At 41.5% G+C, this 26,771-nt stretch overlaps 4 protein-coding genes across 8 annotated transcripts in view; all 4 read left to right on the top strand.

Moving 5' to 3' along the window:
- The window catches only part of LOC104444000 (GDSL esterase/lipase At4g10955), a 50,504-nt gene extending 47,132 nt beyond the window's left edge, over window positions 1-3,372 (top strand). For both annotated transcript variants that reach the window (XM_039312527.1, XM_039312528.1), the window contains exons 2-3: window positions 142-277; window positions 2,098-3,372. In XM_039312527.1, coding sequence (XP_039168461.1) covers window positions 180-277; window positions 2,098-3,070 — 1,071 coding nt within the window. In that variant the 5' untranslated portion in view covers window positions 142-179 and the 3' untranslated portion in view covers window positions 3,071-3,372. The remainder of the gene's footprint in view (window positions 1-141; window positions 278-2,097) is intronic.
- Window positions 3,373-3,951: 579 nt separating this feature from the next.
- LOC104446109 (GDSL esterase/lipase At4g10955) lies at window positions 3,952-4,698 on the top strand (the record flags this gene model as incomplete). Its single annotated transcript, XM_018873956.2, is given in 2 exon segments — window positions 3,952-4,512; window positions 4,514-4,698. Coding segments are annotated over 2 exon segments (741 nt in total), but the record flags the coding sequence as incomplete, so codon positions are not given.
- Window positions 4,699-12,971: 8,273 nt separating this feature from the next.
- Window positions 12,972-16,431, top strand: LOC104446110 (GDSL esterase/lipase At4g10955). Of its 3 annotated transcripts, XM_018873954.2 has the most exons (4): window positions 12,972-13,232; window positions 13,934-13,989; window positions 14,444-14,556; window positions 15,279-16,431. In XM_018873954.2, exons 3-4 carry the CDS (start codon window positions 14,495-14,497, stop codon window positions 16,282-16,284), a joined length of 1,068 nt encoding a protein of 355 aa, XP_018729499.2. In that variant the 5' UTR covers window positions 12,972-13,232; window positions 13,934-13,989; window positions 14,444-14,494; the 3' UTR covers window positions 16,285-16,431. The 3 variants fall into 3 exon arrangements, with proteins under 3 accessions (XP_018729499.2, XP_018729496.2, XP_010058320.2); XM_018873951.2 differs by having other exon boundaries at window positions 13,934-14,556; XM_010060018.3 differs by lacking the exon at window positions 13,934-13,989.
- A 1,015-nt stretch (window positions 16,432-17,446) lies between these two features.
- On the top strand, window positions 17,447-26,477 carry LOC104444003 (uncharacterized protein At4g10930). Of its 2 annotated transcripts, none has more exons than XM_010057577.3 (14): window positions 17,447-17,829; window positions 18,423-18,508; window positions 18,768-18,858; window positions 19,050-19,099; window positions 19,365-19,434; window positions 19,822-19,931; window positions 20,387-20,452; window positions 20,983-21,485; window positions 21,594-21,698; window positions 21,772-21,847; window positions 22,428-23,643; window positions 23,733-23,807; window positions 24,542-25,588; window positions 26,015-26,477. In XM_010057577.3, the coding sequence occupies exons 1-14, from the start codon at window positions 17,743-17,745 to the stop codon at window positions 26,237-26,239; spliced, it is 3,807 nt and encodes a 1,268-aa protein (XP_010055879.2). In that variant the 5' UTR covers window positions 17,447-17,742; the 3' UTR covers window positions 26,240-26,477. The 2 variants fall into 2 exon arrangements, with proteins under 2 accessions (XP_010055879.2, XP_010055880.2); XM_010057578.3 differs by having other exon boundaries at window positions 21,787-21,847.
- The last annotated feature ends 294 nt before the right edge of the window (window positions 26,478-26,771 follow it).

A 26,771-nucleotide genomic window follows, 5' to 3' on the forward strand; every position in this document is an offset into this window, starting at 1 on the left:
AGATGGATTGAATTGATACCAATATGAAATGGTTTAAGACTAAATTGGTCTAATTGAAAAATTCATAACTGAATCGGTACCAATATAATAGGTTTAGAACTTTTTGATACTTTTCCTATTCTGAGTAGCTTTTGCTTTCAGGGTTACAAAGGAGAAGTCTTGATTGAACTTGTGAGATCATGGCCTTCAAGAATCAACATTTTCACCGCGAGATCATGGCCTTCAAGAATCAAGATTTTCACCGTTCGGGGCCTCGGGCCCGTACTCGCATTGACTGGTAAGACCTCAAATTCTCTCTTTCCTCATTGAACGAGAGGCCCAAGTCATGCCTTTTAAGTTCCCTTCACCTTTGTCTCAGTTATTTGGCGATAGCTAGTTACCGTGTGATACAGGACTTTTTATTTTTTTGAGCAAGTGATACAGGACTTTTTAAACATGCAAAGAACTCAGCACTATCCTAGCTGTCCAACTTTTCCATAACTTAACATGGAAAAAACCTCTCGTCAAAAAAAAAAAAAAAAAAACATGAAAAAACCTGACTGAGAAGGTGCATCTATGGTGTAATTTCCATCTACTTTGGTAATTAGTTTGTTTCTCAACAGACGAACTTCCCTTATGGGCCACGAGCACTTGCCTCCCCCCTTGGACGCTTATCTCCGATTACTTCATCATAGAGTTTTTCTCGATACTAGGCCAAAAAGGAGTTTTACTAGACACGTGACCTTTAATATGTCATGAGCTGTCATTGCCAAGTGTTGATTTGCCCGCAACATGCACCACATGTTATAACTTTGTCCTCAACGGTTGCCATGTGATTTAACGGGAAAATTGTCCAAAAAGTCATAAACTTATTGCATTTTTGCCAATTCAATCCTAAACATTTTAACTTTGCTAATTTAGTCCTAAACTTTTTCACTTCTTGCCGATTTAGTCCATTCGGCTAATTTTGGTTGGAAAATGCTAACATGGACACAGCGATGCCACATAGGACTGACAGCGTTGACGTGGACAATTTTTAATAATATTTTAATATTTTTTGAATTATTTTTTCTGTTTTTTCCTTTTTTTTTCTTTTCTTTCTTTTCTTTTTGGCTTTCTTTACCTTTTCCGGTGGCTGGCCACCAGCCACAGGTGACGGCTGGCCTCGCCCGCCACAGGCGAGGCCTGGCCAGGCGAGGAGGAGCCCTAGCCCAAGCACAACCCAGCAAGGGTCACCCACGCCTGGGTGAGGCCAACCCTTACCTAGGCTAGGAGGCCTCGCCAGGAATCGGCCGAGGGATGGCGACGCTGGGCAAGGCCACCCTGGCCTAGGTGAGGGCCAGCCTCGCCAGATCTAGCAAGGGGAGCCCTCGCCAAGGCTCCCCCTCTCCCAAGCAAGTGTCAGCCTCGCCTAGACCAGATCTGGCGAGGCCGGCCCTCTCCCTTGGCCGATCGACACTCGCCTGGGTGAGGGCAAGCATCGGCGAGGGCTTCCCTTCTAGTGAGGCTAACCCTCACCCAAGCCAAGGCAACCTCGCCCAACGTCGTCGTCGCCTGGGCGGGCGAGGTTAGCCAACTGGCTGTGGCTAGTGGCCAACCATTGGAAAAGGCAAGGAAAGCTAAAAAGAAAAGGAAAAAACAAAAAAAAAATAAAAATTCAAAAAAATATTAAATATTATTAAAATTGTCCACGTTAGTATTTTTCGGTCAAAATTGGCTAGATGGATTGAATCTGCAAGAAGTAAAAAGGTTTAGGACCAAATTAGCAAAGTTAAAAGGTTTAAGACTAAATTAGCAAAAGTGCAATAAGTTTAGAACTTTTTGGACAATTTTCCCAGTGATATAACACTTTATTTGGTTCATGGACACATCCGGTTCGTAGTTTTGGGACAGAAGCAGCCACGTGTGGAGTGCCAACTTTTCGTTCGGCACCGAGTTCAGACCGCATGAGAAGCTTTTTCGAAAATATGGCATTTTAAACTTCTCTCGAATCCGATGTTTCGTTTTCTTCTTTTCGCGTGTAACGATGATACGGGTATTTAGCTTAGTCTAGCTACAAAGTTTCTTTATCAGCAAACATACCGACGACACTAACATTTCTTTGGACTTCTAACATAGGAAAAATGCAGATCATGGGAGGTCGGTTGTTGCTTCTTTGGTTAAAGGTGCCTATGTCTTAGAGCGGGACCGCCGGGGGAAACGTGAAGGTTCCCAGGCTCTTGCTCCTCCTTGGTGGGAAACTTTCGCTTTTCAGTTGAAGCGCATACTCGTAGATGGGGCTGACTCTCCTATCTTCGGTGCCATCTTCGAGTATAAGCCTCTGCCATCCTCATGTAACCACTCAGCAGATGGACCGTGTTTCGTGGTCGCCTTCCGAGGCACCTTGTTCACGAAAGAATCCTTCTTTCGAGATATTGAGCTGGATGTTCAGTTTTTAAGGAATGAGCTTCACTCCTCGTCTCGCTGCAAGACTGCCGTGCAAGCGGTAGAAGACTTGGTTGCAGCCGCCGGCAATTCTAAGGTGGTCTGGTTAGCTGGCCACTCCCTGGGGTCTGCCATTGCTCTGGAAGCTGGAAAGAACATGGCCAAAAAGGGATATTATCTCAAGTCTTTCCTCTTCAACCCGCCTTATGCATCTGTTCCGATTGAGAAGATCAAGAGCAAGATCTGGAAGCGGGCTTTCCAGTTAGCCGAAAGCGGGTTATGTGCTGCAGCGGCGCTAGCTAAACAGTCTCCGGAACAGCTGAAACAATCGGCCGATTCTTTTGCGGCTTTGTCCCCTTGGGTTCCTCAGCTGTTTGTCAACAAGGCTGATTGCGTCTGCTCGGGATACATTGGCTATTTCGAGCACGGAAAGTGGATGCAAAAGTTCAGATTAGGAGGTATCCGCAAGATTGCTAGTCGTTATTCTGTGATATTGTTGTTCATGAGCGAGAATGGGACGCAGGCAGAGCCTTTGCACCTCATCCCATCGGCAAATCTATCGATCAATTCAAAGCCGCCGAAGTGTTTCCTGAGGGCGCATAAAATTAGCGAATGGTGGAAGCTGGACCTGGAGCTGGAGTCCGAAGTTTACAAGTACGAGTATTAGTATTGGCGGTATCGTTGGACTGTTAGTTCTCGTCGCTTATGCGCTTGGATCTGATGACGTGATTGAACTTGCCCAAGTCATTGAATACACAGTTGTGTTGATCTCCGTGTGCTGAATTGTTTATGTGCGGATCGATGTTGCCTGGACCTGTTGTGTGGCGCATTTCCTTTTTACTGTCTCGCATATTTCATATGTTTGGAAGTGACAGATGTGCTTTCAGTTTGTTTGTGTCCGTGTGGGTGGGAGAAAGAGTCCTCTTGTCATTTTTCAGTTTGGAGATTGAAGCAATGTTATCCGCCTTACCCCTTTGCGAAATTGTCATGATGCTTGCTAGACTAGTCGGATCCAGTTTGGAAATATAAGAAAGGTTGGGCGACGATGGTGGGTGCTTTTCTCACTAAATGAAAAGTTCATTTTCTTCGCATTTTTGGAGATGCAAATCAAGTGATATAACAACTCTCATAAGAAATTAGTTTGTCAAAACGGCACAAATCTCAAATGGAAAGTATCCGGTGATGCCAACATATAAATTTAGGAACTTTTGCAACTAATTTGAGTTTTTATTTCGTCTTTTCTAATTTAATATTTACCACTTTTGAGATGTCAAGAGAGTTTACGGAAATTGAAGAAAAAGAAAATGAATTAGATAATTCTCTAGGTCAACTTTTAAGTTTTATCTTCGCTTTTCCTTTACAATTTTGAAAACTTAACGTATTCAAATTTAAAAAGCTGTCCAAAAAAATGCCATATTCTACGTGCCGATTTTTATGGATTTCGTGGTTGCCTTCCGAGGCACCATGACCAGGAAAGAATCGGTCTCTCGTCGAGATATTATGCTGGGTCTTCTCTTGCTCCAGCATGGGCTCCACTCCACATGACCGCATTTCGTGGTCACCTTCGGAGGAACCATGACCAAGAAAGAGTTGGACTCTCGAGATATTATGCTGGGTCTTCTCTTGCTCCAGCATGGGCTCCACTCCACATCTCGCTTCGAGACTGCCATGCAGGCGGTACGGAATATGGTTGCAACCGCTGACGATTCTAGGGTCTGGTTAGCTGGCCACTCCCTGGGGTCTGCCATTGCTCTGCTAGCAGGACAGAACATGGCCAAAACGGGATTGTTTCTTGAGTCTTTCCTCTTCAATCCGCCTTATGTGCCGGTCCTGGTTGAGAAGATCAAGAATACTAAAGTGAAGCTCGGTATTCGCTTCACCACCAGCATGATCACAGCTGGACTCATGTTAGCCATGAAGGCTCCACAACTCAGGAATCAATCTGCTGATTCTTTTGCCACTTTATCTGCTTGGGCCCCTCCACTGTATGTCAATGCAGCCGATCACGTCTATTCAGAGTACATTGGTTATTTCGAGCACCGAAACAAGATGCAAGAGATCGGACCAGGAGCTATTGAGAAGTTAGCTACTCAGCACTCTTACTCAACACTCTATCGGATTGCTGTTCATGAGTGCGATGGGGAAGCAGGCAGAGCCTTTGCACCTAATCCCGTCCGCAAATCTATCAATCAATTTAAATCCGTCGCCGGAATACAAGAGGGCGCATAGTATTCACCAGTGGTGGAGACACGACCTAAACCTGCAGTCCAAAGTTTACACGTACAGTTAGTATTGGTGGTACTGTTGGACTATTATATGTTGTATATGCATTTGAATCTGATGGTGTGATTGAACTTTCACCAGCCATTGGATAGGCAGCGGTTTGCTCTCCCTATGCTGAGTTGTTTTGATAAAAATATTTTGGATGTGTGCGCTGCGGAAGCATGACTTTGGTATTAGTTATAGTTTTTGGTTAGTGATATATGCAAGTGTATGGTGTAGTTTATAGAGGATGGAAAATGGACAAGATAGGATAATTAAAGAATAAAGAACATGAGATATAATTTATCTAGTTGATGGAAATGGATAGTACAAGATGTTTTGGTAATGGAGGAATATTTCATGATATAGAAACTATTTTAGCTCTACTCCTCCACAGCGGTGGAGGTATAAACCTCACACACAAGGTGGAGGGTTATCCCCTCACACTTTTACATTTTTTGTTCTACTATGCTCTCCCCTCTTTGCTATTTATAGGGTGCTCTACCAACATTCTAGATTTGTGTAGAATGTTGTCCACTTTGGCTTAATCTAGAGAGTTCTAGATTGTAGTTTATCCTCTCTTCTTCTAGAGAGATCTTCACATGTGCTTCTACATTTTTCTCTTTCTTCCAAAAACTTCATCTAGGGAATTCTAGAAGTTTATGATGCGTTTGGTAACGTTTCTGTTTAAAAATTGTTTTAGGAAACAGAAATAGAAAAAAGTGTTTCTATTCCGGGAACAATTTTTGAACAAAAAAACATGTTTGGTAAACTTGTTCTGGGAATAAAAATAAACAGAAACACGTTTGATAAATTTGTATAATTTTTTTATTTCTTTTATTTTTTAATATTTTTATTTTATTTTTTCTATTTTCTTTCTTATTTTCTTTTTCTTTTTCTTTTTATCCTTTTTCTTCTTTTGGCCAGTTGCCGGCCTCAGCCATGGCCGGTGACCGGCTAACGAGGGCCGGCGGCCTCGCCTTGGTCGAGCTCGCCCAGATCCGGCGGCCTCGCCTTGGCCGGGCGAGCTCGAGCTCGCCCGGATCCGGCGAGGCCGAGCTTGCCCAGCCAAGGCGAGGCCGACCTCGCGCCGGGCTGGGCGAGCTCGGCCTTGCCTGGGGCCGGCGAGCCTCGCCGTGGCTGGGAGAGGCCGCCAGCCCTCATCGGCCGGTCGCCGGCCATGGCCGAGGCCAGCGACTGGCAAAAGAAAAAAAAAGAAGAAAATAAAAAAGTGTTTCTCAATTTTGTTTCAGAAACAAGAAACAACTTTTTTTTTGTTTCTTGTTTCTGTTCCAGATGTGTTTCTGGGAACAAAAAAACAATTTTGGAACAAAAACGCACCCAAACGCGTTTCTGTTCCTTTTTTGTTCCCAGGAACAAAAAAAAAAAAAATTCTGTTCCTGGGAACAGAAACAACTTGCAACCAAACGCAGCCTTAGCAACTCTAGGAAATTCTAGAAAATGGATCACCATTTCCAACACTCCCCTTGATCCATTTTCGGGATACTTCGGATATTGTAGTTTGTCCCATGTCTTTTATTCCCTCTTCGTCCACGATCCCTTGCATTCTCTTGTTGAACCACTTGCACTTGCCTTTGAACATGCATGACTTTTCTTCAACGATGTCCCATATGTCTTGGGACATCAAAATGCTTTTAGTTGTAGTTGTTAGCTCGGACTTTGGCTCTGGCTCTCGTAGGCTTTGGCTCGGCCCGGCTTTGATTCGCTCGGCTCGTTAGCTCTCGCTCGGGCTCTGGCCTTTTTAGTTGAGGATGGTGAGGACAAACGCCCATAACCATCCGATATGCCTGGCTCTGATACCATGATAAAAATATTTTGAATGTGTGCGCTACGGAAGCATGGTTTTGGTATTAGTTATAGTTTTTGGTTAGTGATATGTGTAAGTGTATGGTGTGGTTTATAGAGGATGGGAAATGGACAAGATAGGATAATTAAAGGATAAAGAACATAGGATATAATTTATCTAGTTGATGGAAATGGATAGTACAAGATGTTTTGGTAATGGAGGAATATTTCATTATATAGAAACTATCTTAGCTCTACTCCTCCACACCGGTGGAGGTATAAACCTCACACACAAGGTGGAGGGTTATCCCCTCACACTTTTACATTTTTTGTTCTACTATGCTCTCCCCTCTTTCCTATTTATAGGGTGATCTACCAACATTCTAGATTTGTATAGAATGTTGTCCACTTTGGCTTAATCTAGAGAGTTCTAGATTGTAGTTTATCATCTCTTCTTCTAGAGAGATCTACACATGTGCTTCTACATTTTTCTCTTTCTTCCAAAAACTTCATCTAGGGAATTCTAGAAGTTTAGCAACTCTAGGAAATTCTAGAAAATGGATCACCATTTCCAATAGTCTGTAGATCAATGTAATCTGGACCTTTAGAGATGCCATATTGGGTTCTATGGCACATTTTCCTTTTGGTGTCAAAACTGGTATTACTCCTAGATTTTATGTGGGGTTTCCTCTATCTTTAGCTCCTGAACTCAGGACACAATTTAGTCCACCAATAATGGAAAAAGGTCAAACTGTTTAGGTGATCCCTACAGAGTACGTCAACAGTCCAAGATATGCCGCCGGTGTAAAAGTGACAAGAAGGTTTTTAGTTTGGAGAGAGAGAGAGAGAGAGTCCTCGTCATTTTTCTGTTTGGAGTTTGAAGCAATGCCACCTTTTTGGTGGTTGTGAGTGAATCCGCAAAGTTTTTAAACCCTTGATGGAATTGTCATTATGACAGACCGACCATTTAACGCATAACTCGGATCTAGTTTAGAACATCAAGAAAGAATTGGGTGACCATGGATACTTTCTCACCAAATGGAAAGTCCTTCTCTTCACATTTTTTGAAACCAAATTAAACGATTAACTACCCTTATAGAAAATAGTTTTGTAGCACAGATCTCAAATGGCAGCATCTAAGGGTGCGAATAGTAACGTTTCTTTTTTTTTTTTTTTGTTCCAGAGAACAGAAATAAAAAAAAAAAAAAGTGTTTCTGTTCCGGGGAACAATTTTTGAACAAAAGAACGCGTTTGGTAACGTTTGTTCCGGGAATAAAAAATGAATAGAAACACGTTTGGTAAATTTTATTCTTTTTTTGTTTCTTTTAATTTTTTAAACATTTTTATTTTATTTTTCAGTTTTTCCTTTCTTTTTATTTTTTCTTTTTTCGGCCGGTCCCGACCTCCGGCGACCGGCCGACGGGGCCGGCAGCCTTGCCTAGCCGTGGCGAGGCTCGCCGGCCCCGGCGAGGCCAAGCCTCGCCGTGGTTGGCGAGGCCAAGCCTCGCCGTGGTTGGGCGAGGCTCGGCCTTGCCGGATCCGGGGGCGAGCCCGAGCTCGCCCAGCCAAGGCGAGGCTCGGTGTCGCCGGCACGGGCGAGGCCGAGCCTCGCCGGGGCCGGCGACGCTCGGCGAGGTCGCCGACCCTCGACGGCGTTGCCGGCGGCCAAAAAAAAAGAAGAAAAAAAGAATAAGAAAAGAAGAAGAAAAGAGAAGAGAGAGAAAAGAGTTTCTTCAAAATTGTTTCTGGAACGAGAAGCAACTTTTTGTGTTTCTTTTTTTGCTCCAATTTTGTTCCGGGAACAAAAAAACAAAAAAAAGAACAGAAACGCAACCAAAACGCGTTTCTGTTCTTTTTTGTTCCGGGAACAGAAAAACAAAAAATATGTTCAGAACAGAAATGAGAAGTGTTACCATGCAGGGCCTAACAATACCAAAATATAAATTCAGGAATTTTTGCAACTAATTTGAGTTTTTTTTTCTTTTCATTTAATTTAATATTTGCCACTTTTGAAAAGTTGATAGAGTTTACGAAAATGAAAAAAGAAGACACAAGATTGGATAATCTTTCTAATCAATTTTTAAGTTTTTGATTAATATCACGAAAAACCCTAAATTAGTATAAATATGAAATATTTTCCCTAGACCAATTTTTGGATCATTGAAAACTCTAAATTAGTGTACTCGTGACACGTTTATTTTCTTTTAGCTCCCGTTAAATTTTACTATTAAATTACTGAGTTGGATAACACATGACAGTTGATGCGGCATATCCATGTGGAAATTCATAAGGTTGATATCAGGAAAAATTCCAAACTAGTATATTTATAATAAATTTATCTCTAACTAATTTTTGGATCATCAAAAATTTCAAACCGATATTTGCGTGATGTATTTAGCTTACTTTAGTTTCCATCAAACTATATAGCGAAGTCACCATACACTTCTCAAATCTCCCCCTCGTCTAGGAGACTAGGGCATTGCAATGCCACCTCCCGCCTATATTGCCCGTGCTTCCGTGTTGTGTCCGACACGTGTCGGAGCGTGTTGGACACGTCGACACGCTTGGACACGGTCAACACGTGTCGGATTTTTCGACACGTGGTCAATTTTTGCCCGACACGTTTCGACATGCATGTTCGGAAGACTATGGAGGGTGGAACGATGGCGAGGGAGCAGAGACGAGGCCGCGAGCAATAGTGACCTGCAACGGCGAGAGACGGCTAGAGAAAGAGCATAGACTGAGGCGAGTGATGCTACAATGGATCCGACGAGGCTGCAACTGCAAGGGAGAAAGGGCCGAAGGCGAGAGGAAGAGGAGAGGAAGGTGGTCGTGCGGCCAGCGGCGAGAAGGAGAATGTAAAGGAGTTAGGGTTTTTGATGGGCCATCACGTATTTTGGGGGGAGGGGAAATGACAGGGACAGCCTGCCTATCAGTGGTGAGGAGGGAAGGAAAAATAAATTTGGGTGGGTTGAGGGTGGGGGAAATGAATGATGGTGGGGAGGGAAAGAAAAATAAATTTGGGTCGTTGGGGGTGGGGGAAATACGATGGTGGGAGGGAAAGAAAAATAAATTTGGGTGGGTTGGGGGTGATGGGAAGGGGGAATGGACAAGGGAAAGAAGAGAGAGGGGTGGACCTAATGGGGATTTTTTTAATCAAAAAAATAAATAAATGAGATTAAAAAATAATTTCGAAAAATAAAAATACTGAATCTGAATAAAAAAATATTTATTTAATATATAACGTATTTTAACGTGTCGAATTATCTATTTTTAAGAAATGATGTGTCGACGTGTCATGTCGCGTCGCGTGTTCGTGTTACGTATCGGTGCTACTTAGCCTCGCGCTTATTCTCCCTCCCATTCGATCTGCCATCATCTCCCGCACAAGTACGGCCGTCGTTGTCCCCTGGAGTGAACAAAAGCAATAAAGGGGAGATCACCACGCCAAGCAATGTCGTGCGCATCAAGATTAAAGGAATCTTTCCATCTCGGAGGCCCCTGGTTAGGTATCGTGAGACGAGGACGCGGATATCCTCCTCCTCCTCCTCTTTTGTCCTTTCGTACCCCGAAACGCTTTTCACCCTCTCTCTCTCTCTCTCTCTCTCTCTCTCTCTTTAGAGGAAAAAAGAAATTCTAGGGTCCTTCCACGTGTCCCCCTCCCTCTTTTCTTATTTTTATTGGGTTAATATCCTGAAAAACCCTAAACTCGGTACATCTGTGACAAATTTACCCCAAACTATTTTTTTTACCATAAAAAACTCCAAACCGGTACACCTGTGACAAATTTACCCCGACTGACCATAAAAAACCCTAAAGTGGTACATTTATGACAAATTTACCCCAAACTAATTTATTCAACCACAAAAAACCTTAAACTGGTAAATTTGTGACAATTATACCCTGCAGTAAATTGGATTAATACCAAAAAAAAATCACAAAAATTGTAAACTGTGACAAACAGAGTGTAAAATCCCAAATCGATATACCAATTAACTGTCACATATCATTTGACTTAATTAAAATTTAACGAAAACTAACAGAGGGTAAATTTGTCACAAGTGTACCAATTTGGGGTAAATTTGTCAAAAATGTACTAGTTTGGGGTTTTTGGTAGTAAAAAAAATAGTTCGGGGTAAATTTGTCACAAGTGTACCAGTTTGGAGATTTTCGAGATAATAACCCTTTATTTTTTGTCTTGCCCCCCTAACCTTAAATGAGTGTCCTCGATCTCTGCATTGGTCCTTGCCATCCTCGACGACACTCTGCGCCTCTGTCCTGTTTTACGTCCTCCCTTCGCGTGAAATTACCATATATTCTCTCTGTGCACCTTACAATAGTTCCCATTAAATTATACTGTGAAGTTACTATACACTACCCAAATCTCCGATGACAATTGTCCTTTTCTAACTTTAACCATGGAATTGTGTAAGTTACTTTCACGACCATTTAACATAAATTTTTCCATCTTCGCTTCATTTTTGTAAAACGTCGCCACCATGCAAATGAATATTCTCGAACATTTTCAAGTACTTGTGCGTATGATTTGACGCTGAAGAAGTTGCGTGCGCCGGAGTGACAAGAGATTGGACACCACAGAAGAGCCCTAGCATTCATACTCCCAATAAACAATGCAGAAATGAGAACGCCACCGCCAATATTAAAAGAGGTGCCGACCCAATAAACAAACAAAAATTGCAGGGAATAACTTACAGGTAATGGATCAATCCATGTCCATACATGAGAGAGGACAAAAATAAAGATACAAAATATTTGTTGTTTTGTCTAATATTACATTCTAAGGGAGCAGATTTTATTTCAAATATACATCCTTCCTATTTGCTTATTCCCCACCATGGGCACAATCACAGAGAGAAATGAAGAGCCATCTCTTCCCGGTTCATATTCCCTACTCCCATGGGAACCGCGACGGGCGCATTTTGGTTCAGCGATCCAATAATGAAGTTTTGGCAGTCGTTCAAGGAATATGCGCATCCTTGTTCTTAAACCATGGTAAAAAACCTAGTGTGCCAAAGAAAGACGGAGGAGCACCAACTGCCCTAGTATAAATCATTTCTTTACTGACACACTTACTGGGACTAGGGGTGTGTAAAAGAACCGGGATCCGCTCGGACTGCTCGGAACGGACCAGAACCGCCTGAAACAGGAGGTTCTTGAAGGAACCGGTCTGGTTCCCGGTTCCATAAGCGGATCCGTCCACCTGCCCATCCAGACCGGACCGATTAATTTTTAATATTAAAAAAATTAAAATTACTAATTAACAAATCCAGCATCAAAAGGCAAGCATGAACCCCTTGACAAAACGCCTAGCAAATGGAGACGTCCAGAACTAGAAGTTAAAAAGTCCAAAGCGGGCAGTTAGTGGGCAAAACTCAAAAGGCCAGCATGCGAAGAAGCAGGGTTGCAGGAGGAGTAGAAGAAGAAACCCAGGAACCCCCTCGGGCTAGGGTTCGCGAGGAAACCCTTGATAGCAACCGTCCATCCCTTTCTTTATTCGGCCGTCCATCCCTTTCTTTATTCAGCCCTTCGAAAAATCGACGTTCCCTTGACAGCAGCCAGCCATCCGTCCGTCCGTCCCTTTCTCTATTCGGCACTCTAGAAAATCGTCGTCGCCCTCAACAACAGCAGGTCCATCCGTTCGATTCTTTCGCTATCTCAAAAAGACAGCACGCAAAGAAGCAAGGTTGCAGGAGGAGGAGAAGAAGAAACCCAAGAACCCCCTCGGGCTAGGGTTCGCGAGGAAACCCTCGATAGCAGCCGTCCATCCCTTTCTTTATTTGGCCTTTCGAAAAATTGCTGTCGCCCTTAACAGTAGCCGTCTGTCCCTTTCTCTATTCGGCACTCCGGAAAATCGCCGTCGCCCTCAACAATAGCCGTCCGTCCATCCGTCCGATTATTGTGAGACCGGTTCCATGGATCCACTCGGGAACTGGACCGGACCGGCAGTCCGATTCCCGGATGGATCCATGCAACAAATTGATGGATTTCAGTTTCAATTTTTCGGAACCGATCCTTAGCGGGGGTTCCCAGATCTAGGTTGGGAACCGCCCACCGGGACCATGCACACCCTGGGACTTCATTGACTAATGCTCATTATATAAAATAAAATAAAAAAATGTCAGCCCCCAATTATAGAAGTGCCGGCGAAAACGACCCTCATGTGATGTCTCGAAGGAATTTCAACCGAGAGTAACAGGGATTTATTTCCTGTTTTCATGCTCACAAAATCCCATCGGCCGGCCATGGAGCTTTTGTCAACTTGTTCATGAGCTCAAACTCGAGATTTAAGTGAACAAGTAAGGAAAGTAATTGTGATCTAAAATAACGAACCAATTATGACATTATCCAATCTAGGAAAAAGTATTGCAAAACCTATTATTCTATACGAAAGCAGAAAAATATTCATGCAAAAAGATTCGCGTTTGACAAAGAGCCCAAGGCGTACATGAGATCCGCATCTTCGCTTAGGACCCTTTCTTTCTCGCACTTCGTCGCCACCGAGCTCTGCGCAGACTCTCTGAGGCATGCTTTGTCTCTTTCTCTGTTTCTCTGACTTGGGGGTCACATCTGTATGCGCGAAGTTCCGATAGTGAAAGGAGCGAGCTTCGTCAAGATGCCATGGGCGTGTGGGTGCAGGTTGTGGACTCTCTCTCTCTCCCGATTCCCGATGATCGATTTTCTTGGAGTTTAAAAGTGAAAGGAGCGAGCTTCGTCAAGATGCCATGGGCGTGTGGGTGCAGGTTGTGGACTCTCTCTCTCTCTCTCTCTCTCTCTCTCTCTCTCTCTCTCTCTGGCTTATACCTCGTAAAAAATCTTCTATGGGGTTTTGTCATTGAATTATTTGTGAACAGTTGCTCGAGGGCGCATGCGCCTTCTTCTGGTCTTGTCTATGCAGTGTTTTCTGGGCGTCTTGCTTGGTTGATGTGGCAACAATAAGAAACACACTGTGGGTTGAATCTGAGAGTAAAAAGAAAAATGAAAAAAAGTTTGTATAAGCCAACGAAGGGATGTGCGTTACTTTGATTGAAAAAGATATGATATGCTGGATTTGTCGCTGAATTTAGATGTCATTACGACTTAGTTAATCATCATTTTTCATTGAGATCTCTTCCTACCTGCTTGGTTATCACTATATTACAAGGCACAAAAGACGAGACCAATCTTCAAAACCACATTTCCGGGGCTGTTTTGTTTTTTTCTAAAAAATCCAGTTTAACCTGCGACCCAACAATCCATATGAAAAAAGAGGGTAGATATGTCTAATAAAAAATTCGTATCAATTCAAGCCAAGTTAAAACTCAAGCTTGATCGGTCAATCCACCATTCACGACCCGTCTCTGTCTATTTAATCGAATTCTATTTACCATCGCATTGCCGTGTGCATATTGATTGTGAGATTGTTTGCAATGAATTAAATGTCATTACGAACAATCCAATGCAGGTTCTCTCCTTGGAGAAATTTGAACTTTCTTCATGAAGAATCATAGCTTGGGGATGGTGAGGATCTCTATATAATCAACTTCCACTTTTTTTCTTCCTCAGTGTCTTTTCGGATTTTTGTTGCATAATAATCTGCTCGATCTTTTCGGGATAAGTGGAAGTCAATAGGGTGTAGGCGAAGGCATAATCAGGAGAGGGAAGATTATCCCGAATCATTTGGACCATAGGTCAACTCCCTCCCGAACCTCTTTTGTAGGTACACTTTTAGTGGCTATTGAAGAAAAAAGAAGGTCCCCGATGCATAATAATTGGATGGAACTTAAAACTTCATGAGCTAGCTTAAAGTAGTTGCATGTGTCGATGAAAAAGATACGCGGTTGATTCTTCTTGTAGTACATGAATTTAATTATAGTGAAGCGAGCCGAGTATGAATATGGATGCATGGTCATGAACTCAACACTAGCAATTGTCATTTACTAACTGCCATATGGAATGGTTCGATTCCGAGCAGCTTTTGCTTTCAGGGTTAGAAAGGAGAAGTCTTAATTGAACCTGTGGGATCATGGCCATCAAAGATCAAATTTTTCACCTTTCAGGACCTTGGGGCCTTACTCGCGTTGACTGGTAAGACCTCAAATTCTCTCTTTCCTCATTGAACAAAAGGCCTAAGTCATGCCTTATAAGTTCCCTTCACCTTTGTCTCAGTTATTTGGCGATAGCTAGTTCCAGTGTGATCCTGGACTTTTTAAACATGCAGAGAACTAAGCACTGTCCTAGCTGTTCAACTTTTTCATAACTTGCATCTATGGTGTGATTTCCATCTACTCCTATAGTCAATTTGTGTTCTCAACAGGCAAACTTCCGTAACGTGCCACGGGCGCTTGTCTCCCCCTTGCAATTCATTTAAGCTGGTGGACGCATATCTCCGACTAATTCGCCGTAGAGTTTTGACAAATACTAAGCCGAAAAGGAGTTTTGCTAGATATATGACCTTTATATGTCGTAAACTGTTATTGCTAAGTGTTGAATTTGCCTGCACATGCACCACATTTTGTAATTTCGTCCTCCACGGTTGCCATGTAATACAATACTCTATTGGTTCGTGGACGCATCCAGTCCGAAGTTTTTGGACAGGAGTAGCATGTCTAGAGTGCCAACTTTTCGTTCTGCGCCAAGTTCAGACCGCATGAGATGCTCTTTTTCTTTTTAAAAGATGGCATGTTAAATTTCTCTCAAATGCAATGTTTGGCTCTCGAGTTTCCTTTTTCCTTTTCGTGCGAAACTAGAGAGTTTCTTATCGGCAAACATAATGACGAAACTAACATTTCTTTGGACTTCTGAAATAGGAAAAATGCAGCTCATGTGAGGGCGGTTGTTGCCTGTTTGGTTCAATGTGTCTATGTCCTGGAGCGGGACCGCCAGAAGAAACGTAAAGGTGACAAGGCTCTTACGCTTCCTTGGTGTGAAACTTTCGGTTTTAAGTTGAAGAGCACACTCGAACATAACGTCGGCCCTTCTATCTTCGGCCCTTTTATCTTCGGCCCTTCTATCTTCGGCGCCATCTTCGAGTTTAAGCCTCCAACATCCTCATGCAACCACTCGGCAGGTGGACCGCGTTTCGTGGTCGCCTTCCGAGGCACCTTGTTCAAAAAAAAATCGTTGGTTCGAGATATTAAGCTGGATTTTCAGGTTATCCTGAATGAGCACCACTCCTCATCTTGCTGCCAGACTGCCATACAGGCGGTAGAAGACTTGGTTGCAACTGCCGGCGATTCTAGGGAGGTCTGGTTAACTGGCCACTCCTTGGGGTCTGCCATTGCTCTGCAAGCTGGAAAGAACATGGCCAAAAAGGAAGTGTATCTGGAGTCTCTCCTCTTCAATCCGCCTTATCCATCTGTCCCGACTGAGAAGATCAAGAGCAAGTCATTGAAGCTGACTTTACACTTAGCCAAAAGCGTGCTCCGTGCTGGAGTGGCGGTAGCTAAGCAGTCTCCTTTACAGCGGAAACAATCCGAGAGTTCTTTTGCGGCTATGTCCCCTTGGGTTCCTAAGCTGTTTGTCAACGAGGCTGATTACGTCTGCTTCGAATACATTGGCTATTTCGGGTACGGAAATTGGATGCGAAAGCACAGATTAGAAAATATCTACAAGTTTGCTAGTCAGTATTCTCTGAGATCATTGCTGTTCATGAGCAAGAAAGAGTCACAGGCAGAGCCTTTGCACCTCATCCCATCGGCATATCTAACAATCAATTCAAAGCCGCCGAAGTGGTTCCTGAGTGCGCATGGTATTAGGGAATGGTGGAAGCCGAACCTGGAGCTGGAGTCCGAAGTTTACCAGTGCGAGTATTGACGGTATCGTTGGACTGTTATTTCCCGTCACTTATGCGTTTGGATATGATGGCGTGATTGAACTTGCACAAACCATTGGATAGACAGTTGTGTTGCTCTCCCTGTGCTGAATTGTTCGTGTGCTAATCGATGTTGCCTGGACCTGTTGTGGGGCACATTTTCTTTTAACTGCATTTCATAAATTTGAAAGTGACAGGTGGGTTTTCACTCTCTTTTGTATAGAGTCAGGGTCCACTCATCATTTTTCAGTTTGGAGGTGAAGCAATGTCGTCTGCCTTTTGTTGTGGCTGGGAGTACACAAAGCCTTCGACCCCTTCGTGAAATTGTCATGATGCACGCTAGACCCACCAGTTTATAAGTCGGATCCAGTTTGGAAATATAAGAAAGGTTGGGCGACGACCGTGGGTGCTTTTCTCACCAAATGAAAAGTTCCTTTTCTTCGCATTTTTTGCGATGCAAATCAAGTAATTAGCAATTCTCACAAGGAATAGGTTTGTCAAACCGGCACATATCTCCAACGAAAAATATCTAATGATGCAAACATATAAATTTAGGAAACTTTGCAACTTATTTGGGTTTTTGTTTCTTCTTCTCTTATTCAACATTTACCACTTTGAGATGTCGAGAGAGTTCAAGGAAATGAAAAAGAAGAAAAATGATTGGATAATTCTCCAAGTCAACTTTTAAGTTTTATCATCACTTTTCCTTTACAATTTTAAAAACAAGACGTGTTCAAATTTAAAAAGCTATCCAAAAAGATATCATACTCTATGTGCCGATTTTTATATATTATAAAATTATTTATCTTAATCACTCTTTATTAATAAATAGGAATATTATAAAAGTCATAATATTGCAAAGAGTGAGTTATAAATATCATACTAGGCATTTACTTTTACTTTTTAGCTTTTTATAGATTTTTCGAAATTCTCATATCAACTCAAATTTAATTGGAAATACTTGAAAGTTTTAATATTTTCATAAAATTTTGAAACAAAATTTTATGAAAATTATTATTTTTTAGCAGAACCATAAGTCGTAAATGTGAAAATAACATTTTTTTTTTTCTTGCATTTTGCCATTTTATTACGGCTAAAATATCGAGAAAGGGAAATAAAAGGAAAAATGAAAAGGAATTTTTTTTCCCCTTCGTTTTGGCCCCCTTTTCAGGCGAGGACATTTGTTCCGCGCAAGCCATCTTCTCCGTCAGACCTTCCACCTTCCTCTCTTCCGCTGCCATCTCCACTTGCAGCGATCATCCGATGCAATTCTCCGAAGTCTAAACCTCGCGTTCTTCCCCAAGTTCCAAGCTTTCTCGCTTCGGAATTCTCATCAGTTTCGAAGGGCATCGGTCGGAGCTGAATCACATGAATTTTCTCCGCTCCAATCTCGTTTCCGATTCGAATAATCGCCCGGGCATCATCCGCGAGCCTTCAAGGTGTTGATTTTTCCGGCGCCCATGTCGTTGTTCGACGATATGGAGCTGGGTTTTGTCCAGCCGGCTATGTCGGACGAAGAGATCCTCGAAGCTGACCTCGTCGTTACTGTAAGTTCCGTTGCTTTGGCGTGCCGTGATTTGGTCCGGGCAGGTGGTCTTATTTTGGTTTTGGCGAGTGAATGTTTGCCGCGAAGAATCGGTTGAGTCCAGAAAGTGGTCTCTTCTCTTCTGGGCTGCTTCCCGGCTTGGGGCGGCGGCGGCAATGTATATCTCTTTTGGAATGTGCAAATCTCGATGATACGAGAGTCGAATCTTTCGAAGAATGAATGCTGCTTCTCTATGACGAATTTACTTTCTCAAGAGATTTCCGTTACCATGGTTTTGGAAATTTAGTTCTTGGTGACCGGTAGCGACTGTAAGGTCAAGGAGACTATAAGGAGTAATGGCTATTTCTTCTTGTATATGTGAAGTTGATTATTTGATTGCTTTCTCAAACTTAACAAAGGATCTTGTCAACGAATTTGAGGCTTGATATATCTAATTCTACTTGTGTTTAATTCATTCCCTGTCAAAAACATGAAATTTATGGAATCTTTGCTTCGTGCTCGACATATGTTCATATAGGTAAATAATTGAGGTTAGCCTTCTGTTGCTTTGATGTTTATCTAACTGAGTAGTTGTATAATTTTTTGCACATGCAGGACACTGCTAATTATGAGGGTGAGAGATGTGGGCTATGCATGGATCTTATCATCGACAGAGGGGTCTTAGACTGCTGCCAGCACTGGTACACTTATTCACAATGCCCTTTAGCATCTTGATAAACCTGTTTGTTGTATAAGGAAGGAACTAACATGGTAGAACGATTAGAACTGTTGCTATTCTGCTGAGACATTGCCATTACGGCCATCTTGCTTATTATGTTACAATTACTATTTGATTCATATATATGGACATAGGAATGAGCTTCAATCTATTAATTTTGTGTATGTTATTCAATGCAATACTTTTTTGAGTTTGACATGATGCATCTGTTGGCTTTTCAGGTTCTGCTTCACATGTATTGACAATTGGGCTACCATCACCAACCTTTGTCCGCTTTGCCAAAGTGAATTTCACTTGATCACTTGTGTTCCAGTGAGTGACTCTGAATCGTCAGGCTATAGCCTTTTCTTTTTTTCCAATTTTTGCTACCCTATATTTTTTTGCATTTTCTCCTAATTCTCTATCTCACCATTTTGTTTAAAACATTTGGCTGGCCATTTGGACTATATTTCAAAGATTTTGTATAATATAACATTAAATACTGGCTTTAATTGAAACTGAAGGTATACGATACTATTGGAAGCAGCAAGTCTGAAGAGGAGTCAGTCTCAAGGTACTTTAATATGTCATCTCTCTGCACAAGTATTTTAGTGAGAACCTAACTTGTCACTGTAATGTTCCATATGATTGCAGTTTTTCTTTTTTTCATTCTGTTACTAGAGAAAGCTAGTTTTTTGGAATTACTGATGATTAAAGTGTCGATAAAATTGAAAGGATTGAAATTCAAGTAAATACTTTGGAATCTTTCTTTAATCAAAGATTATGCAGCAACAACTAATGTGCTATTTTTCTTGTCTTTGCCTATTATAATAATGCAGGGAAGATGATTGGAGCGTCGAAGGGAAGAATAATACTCTGTCTTTTCAATCATACTACATTGATGAAAATGTAATTATCCTTTATGTGGAATAATATGATGTTCTTTGCCCAACCTTTCTTCCTTTTTAGGCTTCTGAATGTTTGTGAACTTGTTGAAGAAGACAATTACACCTCTATGGTCAAGTTATCTATGTTAAAAAAGAGTAGCAGAAGTTAAAAAGAGGTCTTCATGCATCTGTACTGGTCCAGGGGTCTTAGAATTGTGTCCTACCTTCCCCTTCCCCCTTGGCAAGTTGAATGATTCCGATCATATACAAGAATTGACCTTTTGCATTAGCACGATCACGACAGAAATTGTTTAAATAGTCACAAGCTGGAGTTTCATGTCTTAGATTTGTCTTTGGTTTGCATTTTTATTTTCTCATAATCCATCCTTATGAAAATGGCATTTTTTAGGCAGTTGTCTGCTTGGATGGGGATGGCTGCAAAGTTCGCAGTGGATCAACAAGTGCTGAGGATGACTCTTGTCTCGATACATCAATTGCTTGCGATTCATGTGACATATGGTAAAGGAAAGAAACCTGACCGGTTTGATTTGTAAATACAAATTGGTATATGCTTACACTAGATTGCTTATCTGATAGTTGCGTAACTTACTCAGTTTATTAGGGAGGTCTCCATTCTCTCTAAATGGATTTAACATACATTAGATCCAATGTGGCTTTTGCTAAAGGTGTCTTAATTTTGACAATGATGTATGCTTTGCTCATAGCACATGCTTAATTAACTGAAGGGAGAGAATCAGATTAGAAGCTGTTGTAGTGTAAGGCATGGTAAAATTTCTGAAGTATGAAACACCTTACAGAAAATGATTGTCTTCTTGAAATTGACATGCATGTTTGATCAATTGTGGATCCTTCCCCTTGTTATTTTTGTTCTCATTTGTTTTCCTAGAACACAATTTCCTTTGATTAATTACATTGTCTGTTACTAACTATATCTTTGACTTGCATCGAAATAGGTATCATGCTTCCTGTGTAGGATTTGATCCTGAGGGCACATTAGAGAATACATGGTTATGCCCCAGGTTTGTGCAAAGTTGTTTTCACCTCATCAATCATAGTCCATATGTCCCTTTGTTTCATCCACAGTGATTTTGGTTCCAAGGTGCAATTTAATAGAATGTTACCTAATGTTCATCTTATATTTGCATTTTTTTTGTTCGTTTTCTAAGAAATAGACAGTTGTTGAGGCTATTTCATAATGAATTATCCTAGCACAGTACTTCTGTAAGAACTGTAAATTTCAAGCCCTGTTTATGAAATTTAATTGAGAGTTTTTATGCTCTTGGAAGTTTGTGGGCTGAGAAGCATGGGTTGGCAAATGGTTTTAACATCTTCTCAAAATTTTAGGACACTGGATGTATATTCTTGAGCATAGATACTGCTGGTATGCTTGTCTTCTAGATAAAACCTAGAGTTGCCTTTGTATTCTATCTTTCCAACCCTTGAAGATGTTAAAAGTGCATTCCTGGTATACATTAGTTAGCTGACCATACCACCATATAAACCTCATTCCACCATTTTTATTTACTATTTCATTGGGGTTTATCTGCAGATGTGTGGCTCATCAAAGGTTAGCTTCATTACAAGAGTCTGGCAACCTGTGCCCTGGAAATGTGGGTTGTGACTATATGGTTGAGGATGCCTTGTGTGGGAAGGTGTCTGTTGCTGTTGCTGATGCTGGAGAGACGGCGATAGTTGTTTCCATGGTTCCGAGAGATCTGCAGACTGAAATGCAAAATGAGAGTCCTTTGAATGTTGAAGTTGATGAGGCCATAAAATGGGAAAGCGTGGTGTTAGTTTCTGATGCTGATATCAGAAATGTGGAAACTGAAACAGTGGAAAATAGAGCTACCGATCCAGAATCAGCTACACAAAATGTGGCCCTTTCCTTATCACAGGATACCTTCTCAGTTATGCCCCCCACTTCCTTTGCTTTCAGTGAATTGAAGCCTAGCAATGATGAGAATGCAGCTAAAGAACCGAGTACTAGTGGCTCTCAAGATGTTGTGGGCAAGTTGTTTAGTGAATCCCACCTTGGAATGAAGACATCTGAATGTAAGTCTAATATTGGTTTTCACCTTGTTCTTTCTATTGGCTCTTTCTCACCAGGTAATTACAAGTAGAAGTATGATCAATGTTCTCTCTCTCCCACTCTGCTTGTAGGGCAAAACACTGATCTGACAAAGATTGAAACAAAGGATGCAACTAATAATCAAACTGGTCGAGATGTTTCCCAGACAACTCTTATGGAAGATTCTGCACTAGACGGTATGGAAAGTTTGTCTCCTTCAGGGCTTTTGAGGATTGCTTTTAGAGTTTCTCATTATTGATTTGTTTCCAGTATATAATACTGCAGCTGGCGCTGAAAAAGTTCCTGCAACACAGATTGGTGCAAAGAGACAGCATATGAATTCCTGGTAATTTCCCACAAATGCCTCATTTTCTTATGCTGCTTCTTATTTTTCAATCCTGTCCAGTGTCCATCTCTCTCTCTCTCTCTCTCTCTCTCTCTCTCTCTCTCATGGTTAAATTCTCCAGTTAACTGTCCATTAATCGTGATGTGTCATCATTCCTTTCACTAACACCGCTACTTGCTGACAGATTATTTATTATATCACAGATATGTGATGGGAAAAGAACTTTTCTTGGTTTAGGGAGAACCTTATGTGTATGTGCTTAAATTTTCTTTGAGAAGACAAATAGTCCGATCAGCTTATTTTTAGTCAAAGTGTCATTTTAAATTTTTCATTGTGGTTCTGCTTTATGACTTTGAGGAGTGGTTTAATTGTAACTCACCATCAGATAGTTGTAGGAATGCGTGATTGGGTACTTTGTTTGCTATGTGCATGTCAGGTATTGATATTGTTACCTAAGAGACAATCTTTTTTCGGTAAAGTGCACCAGTCCGTAATGCCTAAGAGACAATCTTTGTGGCATGAGAAATGAAGATTCTAACTCAAGTTACTTTTCTGTAATCTTTGGGCACTATCTTCTTAGTGTTGCCATGCCTGTGATCGGGGATGCTGCGGAACCCGAAGCAGAGATAGAGACTGAAGTTGTCCCAAAGAAAAGGAGGGCGGAAGATGAGGTTGAAGTTGGTTGCTTCAAGGACCAGACTGACACATTAGTTTCTGATGATACTAAAAAGTGCACCATCCTGACGGAGGTAGTGGATAAGTTGAGTAATAATCAAGAAACGCCTCCAGATATAATGAATATAGTTAAGGGAACAGAACGAAAGTCCTCTATCACAGATAAGCCTTCAGCAAGAGGAGAAAATGCAGGTGGCTTGAGGATTAAGAAGATCATGAGGACGGCTGGTAAGGACAAGGAATCATCAAACGTGGTCCAGAAGCTGAGAAAAGAAATAAGAGAAGCTGTTCGAGATAAATCCTCAAAAGATCTTGAGGAAAATCTCTTCGATGCTAAACTTCTTGCTGCCTTTAGAGCTGTGATTGCTGGACCCAGAGTTGAACCTGATCAAAAGTTATCACCTTTGGCTGTCAAGACAAAGAAGTCACTGTTGCAGAAGGGGAAAGTACGCGAAAGTTTGACAAAGAAGATATATAGAACATCTAATGGAAGAAGAAAACGTGCATGGGACCGTGATTGTGCGGTCGAATTTTGGAAGTATCGTTGCATGACAGGAACAAAGCCTGAAAAGATTGAGACCCTGAAGTCAGTCCTTGATCTCCTTAGAGGGAATTCAACGAATTTGGAGATAATGCAGGAGCCTGATCAGCCCTTTGCAGATTCTATCCTTTCTAGGTTGTATTTAGCAGATACTTCTGTGTTACCTCGAAAGGATGACATAAAGCCTCTCTCTTATCTTGAAGGCGATTCTGAGCTGAAAAAGGAGCAAATTATCCCCGGGGGAAAGAGTGTGGATCATGCTGTGAAATCCGTAGAATCCAATAAGGATGCATATAATTCAGGTTCTTCTGCTAAACATGGTAAAGTGCCAAGTTCAAAACACAATGCTTCTGATTCCAAAGTACCTGGTAAACGCCCAGAACGATCTTCAGTTTCCCATATGAATAGTTCAAATTGTGGTAGATGGAAGGACATGGTTAGTGAATCGGATGATTTGAAGAGGGATAAAAGAAAGTGGGCCCTGGAGATTCTTGCTAGGAAAACTGCTTCTGCAGGTAAAGGTGCTACTTCTGATGAACATGAAGACAATGCCATACCTAAAGGAAACTTCCCACTGTTGGTGCGTACAACCTTCTAGAGATTACTTTAAGCTGTGCTATCTTTGCATAGATGCAACTGATTATGGAGTCAATTATTTGTATTGAGCAGGCTCAACTGCCAAAAGATATGAGACCAGTCTTGGCTTCTACTCGCCATAACAAGGTTCCTAAGTCAGTAAGACAGGTATACACTGCCTAATGCTGTCTTCATAGACAGACTAGACATAAACATTTGGATCATTCTGTTTTTTGTTAATTTTCTTCTGCGAAACATATAAATAAGAAGAGAGAGAATTTGTATTTGGAAATTTTTTCTTACCTTTGTCCCTAGACCAAACCACTGCACCATCGATTTTTTGCCCTTACTCAAGGCTCTGCCACTGTATGGGATTCAAGCATTCAGAAAACAAACTATTAAAGCTCTCTATTTAAGGATGGACATAATAACAGTTCCATGTTGGATAGTTACATCCTATTATGAGTGTCCCCTGTATAGAGATAATCTCTCACATGTTCTGTCATATTTACGAGATCAAGTTGGGTGATCAATGGTAAGAATTTGAGCTCAACCTCTCCGTCATGATTATGTAAACTACTGAAGGACTAGAGCCAGATGAAGAAATCTATACTTAACTGTTTTAGAATATGCTATCTTCTTAAAATGAGAATTCAACAATTACTAGTTAGTCATTTTAATTTTTTTTTTAATATATGACAAGAGTGACATTCAACTTTCAAAAAACTTGCATCCTCAACGGAGAAAGAATTGCTTGAGAGGAGCATTCATTCATCACCAAATTTCAAAGTGGTTCAATATTGCTTTTTTAATATAGTCCTGAAGGTTGTGTTATCTGTATGCTTTTAAACACGATTCTGGAGGTTGTCCAGCTATTGAATTCATAAATGGTTGCTCTGCAGAAACAGCTGTATCGTTTGACCGAGCACTTCTTGAGAAATGCAAATTTGCAAACAATATGTAGAACTGCAGAGACGGAGTTGGCTGTTGCGGATGCCATCAATATTGAAAGGGAAGCTGCAGATCAGTCAAATAGTAAGCTTGTCTATTTGAATCTATGTTCTCAAGAGATAAAGCGCTGTACAGAATATTGCAAGTCCTCTGGAACAATTGAACCCCCTCCCCCGTCTCCATTAGCTGTTCCTACTGAAAAACCAGAGCAAGGCACGGAAGAATACTCCGACCCGGAGGTTGAAGTAGCATTAAGAGCTGCTGGTCTTCTATCAGATTCTCCTCCAAACACTCCAAGTCTTACTATTGGAGTCCCAGGTGAGGAAAAGGATCCCTCTGCGGAAGCTGGAGTAGTGTGTGATAAAGTTACCGAAGCGGGTCGTGATTCTAAAATAGAAATTTATGGTCAATTTGAGCATAACCTGGGAGATACAGATTATGTTGGCAATGGTTCAATGAAAGTCTCTGAGCAACCAGAAGAAGAAGAAGGTTCATCTAAAATGAAAGGGGTTTTTTCGTCTTCAAATCCTGAAAATTTGGATCATGCTTTTGATGTCGAACCTTCTGGGGTTCCCTTGTCTGAGTGTTGTGAATGTGCAAGGATGAGAACATCTCCTGTGGAGGATGTGGGCAATGAATGTAGTGATTCTCATAAATGGTCATGTGATCATGTTGGGGAGCTGCCTTCAGTGCGAAAATGTGAAGAATTATGTGGTCCAGATATAGAACCCTTAATGAAGAAACTTTCTGTGAGAATAGGAGGCACAGAGTGTGATCTGACTGATACAGAATCTCGAAATGGAATAGCAGTTCCTGGAGATGTTAAGACTTGCGAGCCAAGCCAGGAGGTAGAACAATCAGATGGAGTCATGATGCATCACAAGTCTTCTGGTAGAAACGAATCTAGTAGTATTTCTCAAGATGGTAAATTTGAGAAAGAGGACAGGGAGAAACATGACAAAGAGTGGTCTGATGATGCCGAATCCATAAAGAGAAAGGTTGGTACTTAACTCGATTCATGACTTTTGTTCCTCTTATTCTCATACTTTTTGCATGAAATAAGGTTCAAGGTTTCCATCTGACAATTAAAGGTTCGGGAACAACCGAAACTATTTGAAATATCAATGTATGGAAACCATCCCATTATAATGAGGTTCACTATATCAATTCAAGAAAGCAACAGTGGTTTAGGTTAGCCATCCCTATTTCTTCCGAAGACACCATTATGTCACATTTGACTTTCTTCTCTCGTTTGTTGTAACATGATATAAAAACAGATAAAAGTCTGCGATTGCGGAAAATTTTTAGTTCGCAAGAAATCAATCTGATGTTACTTTTAGCATGTCAAGTGCCCGAGCTTCCTATTTTCTTCCTTTTATGTGGAAAATTCTCATTCAAAATTCAATTGTCTCGATTTTGCGCAGGTGGAAGCATACATCAAGGAACACATAAGGCCACTATGCAAGAGCGGTGTAATCTCAGTTGAACAGTATCGTTGGGCGGCTGTAAAATCTGTAGAGAAGGTTATGAAATACCATCACAAAGCTAAAAATGCCAACTTCCTCATTAAAGAAGGCGAGAAGGTGAAGAGACTTGCGGAGCAATACGTCGAGGCATCTCAACAGAGGGGAAAAATTGACCCATCGTAGTAACCGTGTTTATCTTCCCCCTTTCATTTTTATTTTTTTTCACAATTTCAATATCGCTCCATGCTCAACTTGGAAGCTTTTTCACAGCTATTCTCTTTCTTAGCATGGTTCTTTTCCAGGCATTGTTCATATAGACAACTGGACGATCTATCAGGAGAATCTAATCCTTATCAGTGAAGGCAGCTCTTCCTCCGTGGGAGGAAGGGCTGAAAATGAAAATGACCCAATTTTTTGCCCACGAAACTGATTTTTTATCACGCGCCACGACCATGAATATCGATCGAGGGAATATATAAAATTTGAGATATGTAAGGTGTTAAAATTTGCGATTCTGGTTGGAGATGCATTGGAAGCACGGGGCCTTCGGGAATGCTTAGCAAATGTGCTAAGATTGTTCCCTCAAAGCTGCACACGGAAAGTTGTTGCTGGCGAGATAATAGCTACTGTCAATGGAAGTCATTATCTTGAAGGCGACCAAGTTTGCTGTTCTATAATTCTTGCACGGTTAGATATTCTAGTCATTATCCCAAGG

This window comes from Eucalyptus grandis, chromosome 5 (assembly GCF_016545825.1).
Source record: "Eucalyptus grandis isolate ANBG69807.140 chromosome 5, ASM1654582v1, whole genome shotgun sequence".
NCBI classification, from domain to species: Eukaryota; Viridiplantae; Streptophyta; class Magnoliopsida; order Myrtales; family Myrtaceae; genus Eucalyptus; species Eucalyptus grandis.

Bases quoted from the DNA above. Each gene is read 5' to 3' on its own strand.
- LOC104446110 (XM_018873951.2), top strand. From the start codon at position 14,495: ATGGCCATCAAAGATCAAATTTTTCACCTTTCAGGACCTTGGGGCCTT. The intron at 14,557-15,278 runs GTAAGACCTCAA...CTTCTGAAATAG, and splicing joins GGCCTTACTCGCGTTGACTG to GAAAAATGCAGCTCATGTGA.
- LOC104444003 (XM_010057577.3), top strand. From the start codon at position 17,743: ATGTCGTTGTTCGACGATATGGAGCTGGGTTTTGTCCAGCCGGCTATG. The intron at 19,932-20,386 runs GTAAAGGAAAGA...GCATCGAAATAG, and splicing joins TGCGATTCATGTGACATATG to GTATCATGCTTCCTGTGTAG. The intron at 23,644-23,732 runs GTGCGTACAACC...TGTATTGAGCAG, and splicing joins AAGGAAACTTCCCACTGTTG to GCTCAACTGCCAAAAGATAT.